The sequence below is a fragment of the Thamnophis elegans genome, chromosome 6 (genome assembly GCF_009769535.1).
Source record: "Thamnophis elegans isolate rThaEle1 chromosome 6, rThaEle1.pri, whole genome shotgun sequence".
NCBI lineage: Eukaryota > Metazoa > Chordata > Lepidosauria > Squamata > Colubridae > Thamnophis > Thamnophis elegans.
The window spans coordinates 77,596,237-77,616,990 of NC_045546.1; the positions used below are offsets into that span (position 1 = coordinate 77,596,237).

General features: G+C 42.0%; 1 protein-coding gene across 2 annotated transcripts in view; it reads right to left on the minus strand.

Moving 5' to 3' along the window:
- Positions 1–5,944: 5,944 nt before the first annotated feature.
- SLC6A19 (solute carrier family 6 member 19) overlaps positions 5,945–20,754 on the minus strand; it is a 31,590-nt gene continuing 16,780 nt past the window's right edge. For both annotated transcript variants that reach the window (XM_032219908.1, XM_032219907.1), the window contains 8 exons: positions 19,712–19,822; positions 16,460–16,572; positions 13,918–14,046; positions 12,654–12,810; positions 11,505–11,709; positions 10,379–10,538; positions 9,063–9,225; positions 5,945–6,361 (listed from right to left, as the gene is read on the minus strand). In XM_032219908.1, coding sequence (XP_032075799.1) covers positions 6,149–6,361; positions 9,063–9,225; positions 10,379–10,538; positions 11,505–11,709; positions 12,654–12,810; positions 13,918–14,046; positions 16,460–16,572; positions 19,712–19,822 — 1,251 coding nt within the window. In that variant the 3' untranslated portion in view covers positions 5,945–6,148. The remainder of the gene's footprint in view (positions 6,362–9,062; positions 9,226–10,378; positions 10,539–11,504; positions 11,710–12,653; positions 12,811–13,917; positions 14,047–16,459; positions 16,573–19,711; positions 19,823–20,754) is intronic.

Sequence of the window (20,754 nt, forward strand, 5' to 3'; positions counted from 1 at the left end):
ACTAGTATAGATCTGTTTCAAGCTATTTAGCTCTCATCAGCTAGCCATATCCTTACTGGGATTCGAACCTGGGCTAAGGGTATGGCTAGCTGATGAGAGCTAAATAGCTTGAAATAGATCTATACTAGTCTCCCTTTATTTATTTATCAGCACAAAATACAACAAATGTAACAAAAGGCAACAGTAAAAAATATTGGGTTTCTGTCTGGATGGTTTCTTGTGATGAGCCAAAGGACAGAGAATGGAAGTGTGATCTTCCTCCCATATTTGGGCGTACCAGGGGTTGTGACTTTAAATATATACCTTTCACCCTGGCCTGGCTGATAAGGAGTCGAGCTCTGTAGCTCAATGGTTAACACATCTGCCTAAGAGGCAATAGAGCACAGGTTCGATTCCCAGCAAGGGTATGGCTAGCTGATGAGAGCTAAATAGCTTGAAATAGATCTATACTAGTCTCCCTTTATTTATTTATCAGCACAAACACAACACAAATGTAACAAAGGCAACAGTAAAAATATTGTGTTTCTGTCTGGATGGTCTCTTGTGACGAGCCGATAGAGAATGGAAGCAGTAAGCTTCCTCCCATATTTGGGCATACCAGGGGTTGTGACTCTAATTACACGCATACATACATACATACATACATACATACATACATACATACACACACACACACACATCTTTCTCTGTTCATTTTAATTTGGTGGATATATGCGTGCCTATACAAACACACTCCCTAAATGTGGATGTTTAATTTTCAAGCAAGCATTTTCTTAATAAGGATATCTCTTATCAGGATTAATTTTTGGTGTAAATAATCCTTGACTTACAAACAGTTCATTTAGTGACTGCTGAAACTTGCAACTTCACTGAAAATTAGCAGCCTGAAAAAACTGAAAAAAAGCGATTTAGGACCATTTTTCACACTTACAACCGGGGGTGGGTTCCTGCCAGTTCTAACCTATTCCAACTCTATGGTGCCATTTAGAACCGGTTCCAGCTCCCTCCCCCCGCCCGTCCGCACATCATCAAGATGAAGAGCGAGAGGAGGAATTCTGGGAGTTGAAGTCCACAAGTCTTAAAGCTGTCAAGTTTGAACACCCCTGGGGTTTTTTTCTAAAGGGTTAGGGGCATGAGAGTCTTGTAACTTGACAGCTTTAAGACTTGCATGCTTCAAATGCCAGAGTTTCTGAGCCAACATTTTGGTTACTAAGCAAGAGCGTTGTTAAGTGAGTTTCACCACATTTTACAAGTTGGCCACGCCCAGCCAGTCACATGGCTGGCAAGCCACTCCCACATGGTCACATGGCTGGCAAACCACTCCCACAAAGCAGGCCACACCTACAGAAGAGGTTCTAAACAAATTTGAACCCCACCACTTCTTACAACCATTACAGCATCACCATGGTTCCGTGATGAAAATTCAGAAGCTTGGCAACTAACTCATGTTTATGACAGCTGTAGTATCCCTGGATCATGATCACCTTCTGATATCTTCTGACAAGCAAAGTCAATGGGGAAGCAGGATTCACTTAACAACCATGTTACTAACTTAACAACGTAACAGATTCACTTAACAACTGTGGCAAGAAAAATCATAAAATGGGGGCAAAAGAAATGTCTCACATAGCCACAGAAATATTGGGCTCAATTCTGGTCATAAGGCGAGGAATATCTGCATTTGATGCTTCTGCTATTCAACCCCAACTGACAACACTAATGAGAGATATAAACGAGACTGGAAAAAATGGATTGACTATATACAAAATAAATACGGGACCAAGAAATTCCAGTTAGCCTATGCTTAAGATCAGAAATGATTTAAATTGTTTAAAGTTAGCTCAGCAAGAAGAAGCTAAGATCAATGTAGAGATGTCATTAATTTCTTTATTTCTTTTTTCTCAATAGATTTTAGACTGTGTTTGTTAAAAATCCATACCGTGTACGGGTTCTGGGAAGTCGGGGGGGGAGGAGGAGGGGGTTGGGAGGGAGGGGGGAGGGAGGGAGGGGTATACATTAGGCTAGACAAGAATTTGGTGGTAAACTAGAACTATTTTGACACACAAAAAAATTGTACTCCGATGTCTTACTGATTGAGGAGTGATGAAATGTTTGTTTTAAAAGAAAATAAACTTTTTGAACCAAAGAGAAGTTCAGATGACCTTAGAAAGTGAAACAAAGCAGGGAAAAAAAGCTTTAGAAATGCAATGCGGGCGCAAACCCCTCCCTTATGCCCCATGTGCACACAGGACCCCCTTGTGCTCCCCCAACCCCCTGTGCATGTGCCCGTCCCCCCTCCCCACCTATTTTTGGCTTCCAGGTTGGTGCAGGAGGCTTAATTAAGAATCAAGTCCTTACATTTCTTTCACTAAGGATTGAAGAGATCTCATCATGCTATAAAATGTGTTGTTCCAAAAGTCCTAATAGCTAAAAAGAGATAAATAAGCAATTCCCAAAATTGATTAGAAAAGGAAGCACGGGAATTTCAGTGTTGTTTCAAAGGTGCTGGCCATGGTTTTATCAAGATCATTATTCCGTCATCTCCCACAGCTGAAAACTCACCAGAGACTGCTTTTTCTATGTCTGGAGAAGAGATACAAAGACTCCCTTGGCTCTTCATTCCCTTTTTGGTACTGATGAAAGAAATGTCCTTCTGGGTTCGGCTCCAAGTGGGGAAAAAGACACTGGAGACATGGAGGCTTCTTGGAAAGATGGTTTAATGGTGGACAGGACCACATGGCTTGAGCCCTGAACTGAAAAGGTGATCACATGCTTCAATGTTGGTGGAGAAGAAGAGAAGGGCCGAGGGAGGGGGTCTTGCTAGGCTTTTTATAACCTGTTCAGTCCCACCTCTCTGTTTCCTGTTCCTGTGTAAGAAATGTATTCTGATTGGTTGTCAGACTCCCATAGGGCCATGCAAGGGCAACTCCCTAGGCTGTGTTTTGAATCCAGGTATGGATGAGTTCTCAGATGCCAAGTGGTCAGTTGGGGCCAATATTATCATGCTTTCCTGTAGCTGAAGTGGAGAAGTCTTTATTATGTAAAGTGGACTAGCTTGGCCTTCTTAATGGCCCATTAACAAAGTGGGGATGGTCAGGAAGCTACAGGCAGCGATTCTGTCTTTTAAAACATGTTTCTTTCTTTTCACATCCAGAGAAATATTCTGCCTTTTCAATATTTCCTTGGATATTTCATTTTTCTGGGAGAGGGCTGGGTGATAACTTCCTACAGTACAATGTACACTTTGTCTACATGAACAGAGATCCCTACTGGCTGAGTTGTCTCTCCCATGGAGGATCACTATATCTATAGAAAATAGCAAATCTATACCATTGTTATTTTGTGTCATCAGCAGATATGTAGTAGTAGTAGTAGTAGTAGTAGTAGTAGTAGTAGTAGTAGTAGTAGATGTTTGCCACAAGACCACAACAGCCCATTCAGTCATTCAAAGTAAGAACATAAAACACTACATTCTCAGACAAACAAAAATTGTGTGAGCAATTGAGTTGTAATCTAATACAGTACGAGTTGCTTCAATTCTACCATGCAAGCCAGAGGTGGGTTCCTACCAGTTCGCACCTATTCGGTAGAACCGGTTCGTCAAATCTACCGAACCGGTTAGAAGAGGTTCCACCAGTGGACCCGGAAAGCAGGCCACACCTACAGAAGAGGTTCCAAAAATTTTTGAAACCCACCACTGGTCCTTGGATATGATTATTCTACACTATCATGCTCCTATTTATAAAACTCAGTGCCTCTGTGAAAGGTAAGGATGACTACTGCGTTTGTGGTGCAATCAGAACATTGCGTGTTTTGAAGTTGTTTTAACGCAAACCAAAGATACCTTTTACAAAACAAGTTTACATCATATTCTTATGCATGCCAGTGCTGTGTGAGAGGTAATTTAAGGTGGTTCTGACAAGTGTCGTCGGCATCTTCATATCCGGTCACATGGGCGGCAAGCCACCCCCATCCGGTCACATAGACAGCAAGCCACTCCCACAAAGGAGGCCACACCCACAGAGTAGGTTCGAACAATTTTTGAAACCCACCACTGGCATGAGCCCATGGCATCAGAAGAGCCATCTCTCTCCCCAATGAGACAAACCTGCCCTTCTTGTGCCAGCAAAACGGCCTGCTATGCATCCCGTCTGCTAAAGAACTGAAGCCAGCAGGATCGAGAAGAGCCTTTTCTGCTGGGGCTCCATCCCGGTGGAGCATTCTACCACCAGAGCAGTGGTGAAATCTGAAACATTTTCATACCGTTTCTGTGGGAGTGGCTTGGTGGGGGGTCATGTGACTGGGTGGATGTGGCTATGTAGTCATGTGACTGGAGGGGGGTGTCAAAAGACAGAAACTCACTTTAACAATGTCCTTCTGGAGCAAGGGGTTGGACTAGAGGACCTCCAGGTCCCTTCCAGCCCTGGATTGCTGTGCTCTTTCAAGGTATCCTCTGAAGCTGCATCTAGTGCCAGGTTGTGGTCCTCCCTCCCTCCCTTTTTTCCCTCCCTCCCTTCCCCCCCCTCTCTTTTGCAGCACAACCCCCTCCACCCATTTTTTAAAGCATTTTCCCTGTCTATTCATCCGACCCGGTCAAGGAAAAAATGCTTTAAAAAGTGGGGTGAAAGCTTACGACAATCACGTGGCTCACAGCTGAATTGTGTGATGCTTTTTGTGTACTACCGCTTCACAGAATCAAGGACAATGATCCCTACCGGTTCGGCAAAACTGGGTCGAACTGGGAGGATTTCACCCCTGCACCAGAGGTGAGAGCTGACCCCTCTCTTTTGGCCTTCCAGAAGGTATCAAAATCTGGCTTTCCTCGTTGGCCTGGGGCCCTGAGGCGTCCATTCTCCGCTGGAGGTGGCTGACAGCATAAGCAGACCCCATCGGGAATGAAGGCAAATATATGTGTTTATAATGTTGCAGGATCCAATCTAGGTTGGACCAGAGATTTAGTTTTCTGAGTTTTTGGACTCGTGGGTGAGCCCATCCTCAGGGGGCTTCTCTCTACCAGAATGTATCAAGTCAGATTGGATCCTGTAAGAAGACCTCATCACCATCCCATCAGTCTCTTGGTATGTTTTTTAGTGCAGTTTTTAATATGTTCATGTTGGCTTGTTTTAATCTGTTTCATATTTTAACTATTTCTCATTTGTTTCTATATTTTGTAAGCTGCCAGGAGTCACCTTGTACGGAAGATGGGTGGCTGTTCTGACCCCCCCCCCCTCATCCTACACCAAAGCACGCCGAGACAAAAATACTTCAAGGACTTTATTAACAGACGGACAGGACCTTGGCAGCAATCCAGCACAGTCCAGGCATTGGCAGCAATCCAGCACAGACTAACCTTGGCAGCAATCCAGCCTGCCTAGCTAACCATGAGAGTTCTCCAGCTCTAGTGAATACGTTGACTCCTGCAAAAGGTCGTGTGCACAATCATTCCTTTTATAGTCTTGAGAGGAGCCTAATTACCACCAGCTGAGTGTAATTATCTCCTGTAACTGCACAACTGTTCCTTCCGCCTATCAGCTCTTCAGTGCCGGGCATCCAGGAACAACTCTCTTGGTTCCTCCTCACTGCTCCAATGCATGACTTCAGGATCACACTCCCTTGTCTCCTCCCCACTGATCCAAGCCTCAGGCGCCTCCTGGTGGCCAACCAGCCTCTCTGCACCCTGCTCGGAGTCGGAACCCTGTACACGGTGCTCCACATCCTCCAGAGCCGACTCATAAGGCCCCTCGCTGTTGGAGTCTGGTGGCAGCTCCAACGGCTCCTGCTGGGCCACAACAGGTGGCATAGTAAGTAAGTAAGTAAGTAAGTAAGTAAGTAAGTAAGTAAACAAACAACAAACAAACAAACAAATTAATTGCTTTCTTGTGTAAGTATAATTTCTTTAATAATATATTATTATTATTATTATTTGAACATAAAACTGGTTGTATCTGTGCTACGAGGTGGTGGTCAGAAGAAGAGAAAACATCTTTGACATCTGTATTAACCATCTTCTAATGCAGCAAATGCTTTTTAGAATGAGAATACATCAGCTCCCATTTAGGCTCTGAAACAACTGTGATGGAAGCAGGGAGACATCTATGTTTTACCACCTCTTACTCAAAGTCTTTGCATGCCAAATCTTTGGAGACAGCTATGCTGTATTTTTCAGCTCCCCATTTATTGATATTTCCGATATGGCATTGACCAAATCTCGCTGTCCAGGATCTTCTCCCTGGAAGTGATTTCGGATAGCTTTGTATATGGCATAGCCAGGGATCACCAAGCTAGGCACTCCGGCGAGGATTACAATGATGACATAAATCCAGCCAGGATAACCCACTGAGTTTGATTTCGGGAAGTTCTCCTGTGATAAAAAGAAAGAGAAAAAGATAAGTAATTGGGAGACAGTGAACTAAGAATCTTAGGATACATTCACATTAGAAACACTGAATAAACAATGCTCTCCTTGGCAAGAATTCTTTATGTTATTATTGAAGATAGTAGAATGAGCCGAGGTGGCGCAGTGGTTAGAGTGCAGTACTGCAGGCCACTTCAGCTGACTGCTAGCTGCAGTTCAGCGGTTCAAATCTCACCGGCTCAAGGTTGACTCAGCCTTCCATCCTTCCGAGGTGGGTGAAATGAGGACCCGGACTGTGGGGGCGATATGCTGACTCTATAAACCGCTTAGAGAGGGCTGAAAGCCCTATGAAGTGGTATATAAGTCTAACTGCTATTGCTATTGCTATAGAATAGAACATACCCATACAGTACATTTCAAGAATTGGGAATCATTTACTATTCCTTGGGAACTTGACAAGCACACTACGACCCCATTAACCAAACATTAAAAACTTCAATGACTACCAGAAGGATCTATTTTTTTAACCAAAGAAAAAGAATTAATAACAAAATCTTCAAAACTTTGAAAAAATCTTGAGTCAAGTTTCACATAAGGCTGAAGAGGGGATTTATACAGAGTGCAACATAACCGTGGCACGACAAAACCGCGCTCGACTAAAGCGCGCCTGATTAAACCGCGTCGCTGACGTCATCAACAGGGCGACAACAGTGAGCGCGGAGAAAGAAGGGCGCTTTAAACAGCGCTTTGAAAGCAAGCCGATTCAACTCAAGGTAAGGGTTAGGTTTAGGGTTAACTTTAAGGTTAGGTTTAGGGTTAGGTTAAGGGTTAGGTTTAGGGTTAGGTTAAGGGTTAGGTTTAGGGTTAGGTTTAGGGTTAGGTTAAGGGTTAGGTTTAGGATTAGGTTTAGGGGGGTTAGGTTTAGGGGTTAATTTTAGGTTTAGTGTTTGCAGCGTGCTTCTGTCTCCACGCTGTTGTCACCCTGTGATGACGTCAGCTACGCGGTTTCGTCAAGCGCGCTTTAGTCGAACGCGGTTTTGTGGTGGAACCCAACATAACAGAGTGCAAACACAATTCTCCAGGGCCCATAGACATGAACTGTAGCCATGGATCTAATATTCACTCAGCTTGAAGATTGGGATGCCTGTAATTGAAGTTTGAAGCTTGGAGGCACATGATTATTGAATTAAGAATTAGAATTTAAACATATATTTATTATTTGCAGGTCAAACAGCTGATTGCATCTTGATGTGGGGAACAGCAGTTGCATAAGTAAGTATAATCTTTATTGTCATTGCACTTAAATACAACGAAATTGGCATAGAAGTTAATGTGAAATTGACTTTTAAGAGAATTCCTTATAGCCACCAAGTATGATCAAGCTTAACATTTCCGCTCTTGTATTTTTCTCAATGATCTCTGCAAGAGTTATATTTTGCCCCTCTGAATCATTACCTAAGCAGAATGGATTAGTCCTATTTTGAGTTTATTCTTTCATACATGAAACATTACATTACTCTCTCTGTTGCCAAACAACGAACAGAAAGAAATACAAATATCAAACAAACTTCCAGGTATGGCAAAGTATAGTTTTATGGAGAAATATATTTTTGTGAATTTGCTGATCCTTGGCTGAAAAGACCATATCACAGAACGTCTAGCAGAGCAATAAGAACCTGGAATTTCACTATTAAAAGTATACATCCAAATTTCTCAAATTGTTCTCAGTTATTCTTCAGTTTGGATCAGCCACAGGCAGAGACCTGTGCTTTAGTCTTTCCTGCTCAGTTATTGTCTGGCTGGCTGGCTGGCAACAAAATTGTAAGGTTTTTTTTTTGGGGGGGGTTCAAAAGTTTTATTTTCTTTTAAAACAAACATTTCATCATTCCTCAATCAGTAAGACATCGGAGTACAATTTTTGTGTGTGTCAAAATAGTTCTAGTTTACCACCAAATTCTTGTCTAGCCTAATGTATACCCCTCCGTCCCTCCACCCTCCCCCCAACCCCCTCCTCCTTCCCCCCCCCGACTTCCCAGAACCCGTACACGGTATGGATTTTTAACAAACACAGTCTAAAATCTATTGAGAAAAAAGAAATAAAGAAATTAATGACATCTCTACATTGATCTTAGCTTCTTCTTGCTGAGCTAACTTTAAACAATTTAAATCATTTCTGATCTTAAGCATAGGCTAACTGGAATTTCTTGGTCCCGTATTTATTTTGTATATAGTCAATCCAATTGTAAGGTTTTAGAAAAGGTTCTTTTACCACAAACTTTTGATTGAGGAAGCCAGATGTTAAACCTGGGAACTTTTGCATGCAAGTCATATTTTTTATAACGGAGACAAAGGTTTTCTCGCGTTTCTTCCATTTCTTTAATTTCTCCCAAAACTATTGTTACATATATTCCTTCATACATTTTTTTTTAAAAAAACTTCCTTGTAATGATTCTAAGATGTCCCCCAAAGGCAACTGAGTTTTCTTGCAGTGTAGACATGCTTCAATAAAAGTACAAGCATCAAACTTTTGCTTCCAACAAGCAACTAGTCACATTAAAACAGCTAATTCATGTCCCTGGGGATAAACATTTTTTTTTTGCTTGTTTTTCTTTGCAGAAATCTCCAACGAATAGTAAAGCATGAAAATTGACACACTTCTGATATCAGATGCAATTTGGAGCATGTTTCCTTGAACACATATACTTACATAACTGGGATCCCAGGTGATGTATTCTAAATTTTCAGTCACTTTCACCACAAAGTAAAAGAGGAAGATAATTAACATGATGATGGGGCTGATAAACCTCCAGGTGGCTTGCCAGAAAATATTGGGTTTGTGCCCAATCATGAATGTAATGTCATCATTAAATCTGGTAATGAAAAGAGAAAGGAAAATTATGAGTGCCAAGCTGCCCATGAAGTCTAGTTAATTGATACCCAGCATGTGTTAATGGGCCATCAAAATAAAATAAAAACCTACTCATTTCACACAAAGTGCAGTGGTTTTCAACAGAAAACAGGTCCACACATTCAGATGATGCTCAGTAACCGTAGCAAAATCTGGGGTTCAGCCCTTAGTCGAGGGCAGTTCTCAGCTCATTTTGAGAAATTGGAAACCTTCCTAATCACTTGGGTTAAGAAATAATTTTAAAAAATGGTAGAGATGGCAACAAATATATCCAGGTTCTAACTAAAAGGAAACTTAAAGGGACAGGTGGGGTTACTACTATTCAAAAACCAAATTCCACGTATGGAAATTTAACCCAAGCATAAAGATTATAAATAAAACCCCACGTTAACAGTACAACATACGTTGGTAGTTTCCGGAGGTTTTTTTAAAAAGAATAAATAGAGATCAATATTTATTTACTTTTTAAAGGTTTAAAGTAGTGCACATCAGGGGTGGGTTCCTGCCAGTTCTAACCTCTTCTATAGAAGAGGTTCCACAAATCTAGAGTGCCGTTTAGAACCGGTTCCAGCTCCCTCCCCTCGCCCATCCACACATCATCAGGATGAAGAGCGAGAGGAGGAATTCTGGGAGTTGAAGTCCACAAGTCTTAAAGCTGTCAAGTTTGAACACCCCTGGGGTTTTTTTAAAGGGTTAGGGGTGTATGGCTTTAAGACTTGCATGCTTCAAATGCCAGAGTTTCTGAGCCAACATTTTGGTTGCTAAGCAAGAGCGTTTGTTAAGTGAGTTTCACCACATTTTACAAGTTGGCCACTCCCAGTCAGTCACGTGACTGCCAAGCCACTCCCACCCAGTCATATGGCAGGCAAGCCACTCCCACCCGGTCACATGTCTGGCAAGCCACTCCCACAAAGCGGGCCGCACCTACAGAAGAGGTTCTAAAAAAATTTGAAACCCACCACTGGTGCACATACATTCTCTTAAATTTTTAACTCACTGATTTTCTCTCTCTCTTTTTTTAAAGAGGGGCTTGCTTAAGCTTATCATGAAAGTTCCACAATTATTGATTGCCTAACAAAAAGATGCTTTATACCTTTTTTGCATCTGTATCTTACCTGTCTATCCCATATATGTAGACAACTGAAAACATCTCACAAAAGGCTATTATCAACAAGGGAATGGATCCAGCAAAGCTATCAAACAGAGCCAACCAATAGTTACCAGATCTCAGCACAAAAATAATGGCAATCAAGAAAGACCCCAAACAAATCAGGCCTGTAAACAAAGGAACAAAAAAGCAGAAGGATTAACACATTCTATTAATATATGAAATTCACTCCGTGTTTCAAGCAAGGGGATAGCCACATAGGACAAGTCCTTTTAATCAGTGTTGAATTGAACCACATTATTTCTTAGTCCAGGCTGCTCTTCAAACCCTCCCACTTAACCCTAGGAATAGGAACAAAAAAAAACAAGGAATAGTCACCAAATTGAAAGATTGCTGCTTTCTGAATTTACCTAGTCAGACAGAAAGATCCACCATATGTTATTTCAGTGTTGCAAACAAACAATTTCAACATCATCCATCAGTGGCATCTTAGCAGCTAATGGTATATTTATTTGATTTCCCTTTTCTCAGTCTACTTCTCTGTTAAGTTTGTGAGCAAGAATCAAACTGACTGTGCAATTACCATCTTCTCTTTAAAACCATGATTCATTATTCATTCTGAAGCTATAGAATGAATAGAATAGAACCGGTTCGTCAAATCTACTGAACTGGTTAGAAGAGGTTCCACCAGTGGACCCGGAAAGCAGGCCACACCTACAGAAGAGGTTCCAAAAATTTTTGAAACCCACCACTGGTTCTTGGATATGATTATTCTACACTATCATGCTCATATTTATAAAACTCAGTCCCTCTGTGAAAGGTAAGGATGACTACTGCGTTTGTGATGCAATCAGAACATTGCATGTGTTGAAGTTGTTTTAACGCAAACCAAAGATGCCTTTTAAAAAACAAGTTTACATCATATTCTTATGCATGCCAGTGCTGTGTGTGAGGTAATTTAAGGTGGTTCTGATAAGTGTCGTCGGCATCTTCATATCCGGTCACATGGGCGGCAAGCCACTCCCATCCGGTCACATGGGCGGCCAGCCACTCCCACAAAGGAGGCCACACCCACAGAGTAGGCTCGAACAATTTTTGAAACCCACCACTGTATATAACTATATTCAACTTACCTGTAACAACTTCTTTAGGCCATTTTTTAGGTATAATTCTGAGATCTTGCAGAGGTACCAGTACACCTTCCATATTCCCAAACATAGATGATAAACCCAAGCAGAACAGCATGATAAAGAAGAGGATTGACCAGAGTGGAGAAATGGGCATTTTGGTGATAGCTTCAGTGAAGACAATAAAGGCTAAACCAGTTCCTTCTACTCCCTACATAAGATTTCAAATCAGAGAAAGAAGACATATAAAACATTAGGCTACTACAGTACTCATTTTCAAATATATTTATTAGTGTGCTGTATCTATATTCAATTAATCCATATTTAAATCTATGTAATTTTTTTCCCTCTGGATGCAAAGGGATTATAAATAGTTAAAACAAACAAACATTATCATCCTAATTGTTTCGTCTACTTCATTATTTTACTGGCTTAGCTCTTTCCCTCCCTAGCTTTCCCATTGTTCTATTTAGGTTATAAATGATTTGGCAGTGGAGACTTGTCTTGAATGTATAAATAAAAATATAAGATGTAAACATTCTACTCCAGCATTCTACTCCAAAAATATAAGATGTAAACAGTCTACTCAAACATTCTTCCTATGTTCTTCATTGCATAAAAGTAGTCTATCTTTTTTACACAGCTGGGCAGTAGCTGGAAATTGCTATTAATCTTGTTAATTCAAGTCTAATCCCCATTTAACAAAGGTTGGCTAAAATGAAAAACCAGTTCACTTTGTTTATTATTTTGACCTAAATCCTTTCTTTCTATCTTTAGAACACACGAGTCCCATTTGGATCATGCTCTGCATTATCTAGATTAGCATTAACCGTACAAAATACACAGTGTACAGGGGCAACATTTAAATACCTATTGCTAAATTGGCGAGTAAGAAAGAGTTGGGAAAAAATGAAACATAATTCATAGAAAACACAATGTGTCTGAAAATTCTAAGCATAAATAGATTAAAAAGTAACCAGTAAATTGTGTTTAAAAATCCTAAATTTTTTATATATTCTATCAATTTTTAAAAAGCAGTTTTAAGTGATATTAATTCTTCCTATCGTTCTAACTGTTCTAACAAATATATATATTTATACATTCATCCCTGTACACAGTATAGTGATAATATATAGTCCTATATTATCATCTTACATCAGTTAAAAATGCATTCAAGTCACAGGTTTCAAACTTCAGGGTTGAAAAGATTTCTGGCTGTGTCGTGTTATACCAAGCTTGCATCTCTTGAAAATTGTTCTCGGTTATGTTATTCTCGGGCAAATCAAATGCATTTATCATAGTGAGGATATTTCTGCAAAAAATAAAAGAAAATAGACCAAAAAAAATATTCAGTGTTATAGCAATAGCAATAGCAGTTAGACTTATATACCGCTTCATAGGGCTTTCAGCACTCTCTAAGCGGTTTACAGAGTCAGCATATCGCCCCCACAGTCTGGGTCCTCATTTCACCCACCTCGGAAGGATCGAAGGCTGAGTCAACCTTCAGCCGGTGAGATTAGAACCGCCGAACTGCAGATAACAGTCAGCTGAAGTGGCCTGCAGTACTGCACCCTAACCACTGCGCCACCTCGGCTCTCTATATAATCTGGGTCACAGTGAAACAAATAGTCACAGAGCCATTTCTCTTATGACACTGAGCAAGATTGAGGGTAGAATTTTCCATTTGGCCTAATCTATCAATAAATATAACCAATGAACAAATATTCTTTAAGTTTTGATGCCCACTGCTAAAGACAGCCCGCCCCAATTTCACCACCCATTCCAGACCACTTGTACACCACATTGTTGCTGTAGTTGGTGGTTATGTTAGACTAACAATCAGTAGTGGGATTCAAATAATTAAACAACCGGTTCTCTGCCCTAATGATGAAAGAAAAAGATCTTGTGAAGATAAAAAGATCTTGCGAAGTTGGAATTGATTGAGTGATTATTATTTTTTTAGTTCCACAAACTGTGAAAATGTGATGGAGAAATGTGATGATGTTGGAAATCAAGTAGGCAAGGAAATGGGAAGGAGGCTGGGCCACGGGGATTGCGTGGGGGGCAGCTAGGTGAGAAGTGAAGGAAGCGGCTGGGCTCACCAGGCAGAGATCAATTGGGCGGAGTGGTCGAGGCAAGAGAGGGAACCAGAGAGCAGCGGAGCTATGCTGCGGGCGTGGCTCTAGGCACCGGCCAAGGCAGGCGAGGCGAGATAAGGAGTGACTGGGAGGGGAGGGGCGGGGAAGGGGCGGGGGGCAGGCAGGGCCAGCGAATGGTGTGATCAGCCAGTTCTCCGAACTGCGCAAAATCTTAACAACTGCTTTGCCTGAACCAATCCAAACTGGCTGAACCCCTCCTCTGCTAGCAACCCTCTTTCAACCAGCAGTAACATACGAACTAGAAAATAAGGATAACTTACCTGCTGTAGCAATCATCATATCTTTCTGTTGCTCTGAATCCAATGATTGAATATATGACTGTGGCTGCATAAATGGATGTGAAGCCATTTATCACAGAAATGATCAGAGCATCCTTTTCACAATTATTGCTATAAACAAAACCAAGGAAGACAGGGTGACTTTTCATAATAGCAATAGCAATAGCAGTTAGACTTATATACCGCTTCATAGGGCTTTCAGCCCTCTCTAAGCGGTTTACAGAGTCAGCATATTGCCCCCAACAATCCGGGTCCTCATTTTACCCACCTCGGAAGGATGGAAGGCTGAGTCAACCTTGAGCCGGTGAGATTTGAACAGCCGAACTGCAGAACTGCAGTCAGCTGAAGTAGCCTGCAGTATTGCATTTAACCACTGCGCCACCTCGGCTCTAATTCCTAGTTTCCAAGTGTTAGTAAGTGCTTCCAAGTGTTAGTTAGTTAGCATCCACCCACCCACCCACCCACCCACCCACCCACCTACCTACCTACCTACCTACCTACCTACCTACCTACCTACCAATCTACATCATCCATCCACCCACCCACCCACCCACCCACCCACCCACCCACCCACCCACCCACCCATCTATCTATCTATCTATCTATCTATCTATCTATCTATCTATCTATCTATCATCTGTCTGTCTCTCTGCCTATAATTTATTGGCCACCATTTTACAACAGGATAACCCTGGACAGCTTACAATATTAAAAAATAAAACTATATAATTAGAATGCTTCAAAACTTTAAGACACAAAATGTAAAATACAAAATACAAATTAAAAGATGAGGAGGGAGGGAATAGGATAACAATAGCAATAGCAATAGCAGTTAGACTTATATACCGCTTCATAGGGCTTTCAGCCCTCTCTAAGCGGTTTACAGAGTCAGCATATCGCCCCCACAGTCTGGGTGCTCATTTCACCCACCTCGGAAGGATGGAAGGCTGAGTCAACCTTGAGCCGGTGAGATTAGAACCACCGAACTGCAGATAACAGTCAGCTGAAGTGGCCTGCAGTACTGCACCCTAACCACTGCACCACCTCGGATGAGCGAGGGGGGGGGGGAGGTGAGATCTTATATTAATCTTCAAGCCACCTCCCACAAGAAGCTGCTCCTTTGGAGCTCCCAAGACAGCAGCAGAGCCAGTCGATTGAAGGAATTGATAAATGGGTCACTTTACCAGAATAAGAACTAATTTTTTAAAGCCAGGGAAAAATAACAATAGAAAGAGAGTTTATGCAAAGCTAAGGATTGGTTCAAGAAGATGTCATATAGACTTGGGATCAAACTCAAGGGCAGCTGTGGCCCCCCTGGGAATAGTCACGAAAGAAGAAAAGCTCTCTGAATTCTTCCCATATTCGTGAAAAGGGTACAATTTGCTACTAGAGGATAAAACAATAATATCAAATATGGATAGCTTTAAAAAAGGATTTGGTAAATATGTGTAAATAAAGTAAGAAAGCAGCATATATGTGTCAGGATCAGGAGCAAGAGGTCTCACTCTCAAACAACAGTTGCTAAAGAACCTCAAGAGGAGAACATTACTGGGCTCACCTACTGTTTGGGATTTCTTCTAAACAGACACTTTGGAAACTCTAGGCTGTTCTAAATAATTTAGGTTCGCCTAGTGCACCAATTGCGGCCCTATTTGGATCGGGAGGCACTTCAAATGGTTAGTCACGCCCTTGTCACCTCAAGGCTGGATTATTGCAACGCGCTCTACATGGGGCTACCCTTGAAAAGCGTTCGGAGACTGCAGCTAGTCCAGAATGCGGCCGCGTGAACGATATTGGGTGTACCGAGGTACACCCACATTACAACTGTCCTCCGCGAGCTGCACTGGCTACCAATTGGTCTCCGGATGCAATTCAAGGTGTTGGTTATTACCTTTAAAGCCCTACATGGCTTAGGGCCAGCGTACCTTCGGGACCGCCTACTGCCACATACCTCCCAGCGGCCAGTAAGATCCCACAGATTGGGCCTCCTTCGGATGTCGCCAGCCAGCCAGTGTCAGCTGGTGGGCCCCCGGAGGAGAGCCTTCTCTGTGGCTGCTCCGACTCTCTGGAACCAGCTACCCCCAGAGATCCAGACCATACCCACTCTCATGGCCTTCAGGAAAGCTGTTAAAACCTGGTTGTTCCGGCAGGCCTGGGGCTGTTGACCTCATTGTTGAGGTCCAGCCCCGATTAGAATGTGGTTTTTCTGTTTTTAAACTGTCTTTTTTTTCTTATCTTTTTCTCTCTTTTTTCTTCTTCTTTTGTAAGCCGCGCGGAGTCCTTCGGGATTGGGCGGCATATAAATTTTAATAATAAATAAATAAATAAATAAATAAATAAATAAATAATTTCTTGGTCTGGTTCAGCAGACATAGTTTTCTTCAATTCTTATGATTGATCAGATTGGGAACCTTGTTCGTTTATCTCACCAGAAATATCCTTTCGAATTATATCCCTAAACCGTTCTCAATGTAATTCAAAAAAAAAAAAAAGGATTTGTCCTTTTGGCATAATAGCAACTTACTGGACTGAGTTATAACTGGAGAATGAGATGAGGCCACCAAAGGCAAGAGAAAAAGAATAGAACACCTGGGCTCCAGCATCTAGCCAGGTGGAGGGGTTGGCCAATTCAGCCACCTGAGGAAGAAAAGGGAGAAAAAAAAGTTTTAAAACTTAAACCACATGACATCTGTAGAGAAAAGTACATTGCATAGAAACGGTGTCTTTGAGCATGTAATGTATTCATTTACAAGAATCTGTGGAAGGGGAATCTGTTGTCCTCCACTCCACCATTGTATCTACAATCCAGTGGTGGGATTCAAATAATTTAACAACCGGTCCTCTGCCCTAATGTCCATCTGGGTATGTGGGGCTCGGTGGTCATGTGACTGGGTGGGCGTGGCCAACTCAATGTCACTCAAGTCGATGGGCGCTTCCCCTTAGCTGTTACAATGTAATAAGGGTTAACCGGAGAGGCAGTTTCTGTAAGCAGGGCAATAAAGATTAGGCTAGAAACAACACCAGAATGTTTCCTTCCTGCCTTCCTTATAGGATTAGCCCTGTAAAGTGGAAAAAACCCAAAAGGATATTTCTTCCAACAATCGGTTCTCCAAACTGCTTAGAAAGTTACCAACCGGTTCTCCCGAATAGGTGCGAACCGGCTGAATCCCACCACTGCTACAATCCATAGATATTGGATAAGCAGCATAGTTTGTACAGACAGGCAAAGGAAAGCATTTCGGCATCGGTAAACACAGTTGGTTAAGTCAAAGTTTGCCAATATAAACTTTCTATTTAAAAATGAGTGTCCTGGCCATTCCCACCCTTATTTCTGTCAATGTGGTCCTTCAGGGATGGAGAAAAGGGCGTTTCCCAGGTCTTTAATTCTCCTCCCTTTTTTAAAGCTGGATATGGCAGAATTTGAACAAATTATATGCAAGTTGTGTTTATTTCTACTAAACTGTCATCTTTCTTGGGTTTATATAAAGATACAGACATTATTAGAAACCCCAAGTACTAGACCGTACCAATAATTTCATTGCTGTGCAAATACTTTCCTGGAAACATATTCCATTTCTTTATTTTAACATGCACTTCTAGCAGATGGACACAGTTTGAAGGGATGGGCCATAATTAAGTAATTCCTGGGGGTTTCAGGAATTTATCTGGTGATGAAAGAATCACTTGAAGCAACATTGAAATTAGGGCCCTAGATTGTTTTACAGAGGGAGGATGATTTAAAGCAAAGGTGTCAAACTCAAGGTCCATGGGCCAGATCCAGCCCACAAGGCAGGGGTGGGTTTCTCGCCCTGTTCCAACCGGTTCGGTTGGAACGGGGCCAGCGGCATCCTCGTGCACGCGCGCAGTGCACGCATGCGTACTAGCGCCTGTGCGAAGCTCCAGCTGCTCCTGGAGGATCGCACAGGCACTGTATGCGTTCTGCGCATGTGTGGAAGCGCAGAACTCGTCAAAACCGGGTAAGAAACACGGGCGGGCGGGTGGATCCTTCGGCGTTCCCGGAAGTTACTTACTTCCGGGTTCGCCGACCAACTGGTTCGTGGGGACCGCCGCGAACCGCCTGAAACCCACCCCTGCCACAAGGTGTTTAAATCTGGCCCACAGGGCTACGTTGGAAACAGCAAAGGACCGGCCTGTGGTGCTTCTGCCAGCAAAAATGGAGCGCAGGAAGATTGCACGACAGCCTTCTGCAACCCTCAACCAGTGAAAATGGAGCTCGGAAGGGTCACGTGACACCTCCTTCAACTCTCCGTAGTTGTAGTCAACCCTCTGGTCTGCTGTCAACCCTTTCTAAAAGTTTTTTTTGACTTACTATTGAGATGTATGTTTTGGCAGTGTGAAAAGTTTGTACTTTGTACAACCCGAATTCTTTCTCTCACACATTCACATGTGTGTGTGTGTGTGAGAGAGAGAGAGAGGGAGGGAGGGAGGGAGGGAGGGAGGGAGGGAGGGAGGGTGGGTAGAGGAACATAGTACCTGAGAGACCGCCTCCTGCCGATCACCTCCCATAGACTGATTCGATCACACAGGTTAGGTCTCCTCCGGATTCCATCTGCCAGCCAATGCCGGCTGGCGACTCCCCAGGGGAGAGCCTTCTCTGTTGCAGCGCCAGCCCTCTGGAATGACCTCCCTGTGGAGATCCGGACCCTTACTACCCTCTCGGCCTTCCGCAAAGCTGTTAAATCCTGGCTGCTCCAGCAGGCCGGGGGGCTCTCGAAATATCTAGCCCCCTGGAGATTGTGACTGTTGTATATTTTAATGTTGTTTGTGTATTATTCCCCCTCCCTTGTTTTATTGTAAGCTGCCTGGAATCCTTCGGGAGTGGGCGGCATACAAATCAATAAAACTATAAACTATAACTATAGAATAAAATTATAATAGCATGCATATTCCAACAAATGGCTATTTCCTTTTAAAACTTGGGAAAAAACCTCAGAAACTGTAGGAATTACATGTATAGGATTTCAACTTTCAACTTTAATAAGATTTGTATGCTGCCCACTCCCATTGGGACTCTGGGCTCACAGAAAAAGTAAAAAACATTTAATTTTTTTTTTAAAAAATACAATTATTAAAATTAATACATCATCCATTCAATCAAGTGGGGCTGGATATTAATCAACAGCCCCAGGCCTGCCGGAACAGCCAGGTCTTGGTCTCTTTACGGAAGGCCGGGAGAGTGGTAAGGGTCCGGATCTCTGCGGGTAGCTCGTTCCACAAGGCAGCTACAGAGAAGGCCCTCCCTCGGGGAGCCGCCAGCCGGCATTGTCCGGTCGACGGCACCCGGAGGAGGCCCAACCTGTGCGATCTTATTGGTCGTTGGGATTTCTTGCACGGGTCGAAGTAACTTCATCTTCGTGTGGGTTTTTTCCCTAATTTCTGTGCAACTTGACTTAGAAAGACAGGCTGGGCTTAGCATCACAAAATAATTAATCGCATTTCCATCCATTAGTTTTCTTAGGTCAGTTGAAAAAGCATTGCAATTCTGAACTGCATTTTATAAAAATTGCCCGAAGTTTGCCGCACAGATGAAGCTCCAGTTTTCATAAGTAAGGATAGATGTTCCTTCAACATGTGTTCCAGTAATACATTAAGCCAGAGAACATTGACCTACAATGTTTCTCTGATTTAAAGGACTGATAATAATAAGGAAAACAGTGCAAATTGTATTAGAATTGGAATTATCACAGCTCTTTTGCGGTTAACTTAATAACATCTTTTTTTATTTTCTTGAAATACAAAAATAATTAATACTTACATCGGGTGTAAACAGAAAAACAATACCACTGGTAGATCCTTTCAAAGTCAAGCCACGGATCAAGAAAATGGTCAGGACAACATATGGAAGGGTTGAAGTCACATATACTGCCTGAGGAAGAATATGTACAACTGAGTATTGTAATATCTATATCACAAAATACTTTCCACAGGCCTACCAATAATTTCAGATATTGGTAGGCTTGCAACAAGATACAGGAGACATGGTCTTTTCAATGGTGACCACAATAGCTCTAGAACCCCCCTTCTCATGATTCTGTCCTGATAGACTTTAAATACTTAGGCCTGTTTTTGGACACGTTGGAATGGTTTTGAATGAGTTACTTGCTTTTGGAGAATTTTAATAATCTGTCATTTGGCTGAGTTATTTTCCTTTGCTATTTCAGTTTAATATTTTAGATACTGGCTTTAGTTTATAACCATCTTGCACCATCTTGCCACCATCTAGCAATTTGATCTTCCTCATACAATCGTGTCGAGGATAGATTTGTATTATGGAATGCTTCAACAATACTACAAACAATACCACAGAGAAATTATGGGCAAGATATCTTCATTAAGGCAGAATGCCTTTTAAATCTGAAAGTATGGAATGTTTGAAAAGTTTATATTTCAAGGTTTGAAGTGAAGAAAGTACATGGAAACGTGTAGAAACTGTTTTTCACAATAACGCTTAGTGAGGAATGTATTTCATACGTATTGTAGTCGCCAGTTTAAGAGTGAGTTCTACTCTCAAGGTCTATCCTTAAGTCAAATTTGTATGTAAGCTGGAACAGTACCATTGTATAATAGTGTATAAGTAGTGAATAAATATTTATACGCTACTATCAAGTTCAAGTGTACTGAACTGTTGTATATTTAACTTGAATCATTGTATATTTAGCACTATTTTTACTACAGTAGACTCTTTTCTTAACTATGGGTTGTCCTTAAACCAGGCCATTCTCAAAATGCAGATTTATAAAATATACTTCTGCGGGGAGGGGAGGCTACTTCACATAGTTTGGCTCACGTCTTGCAGAT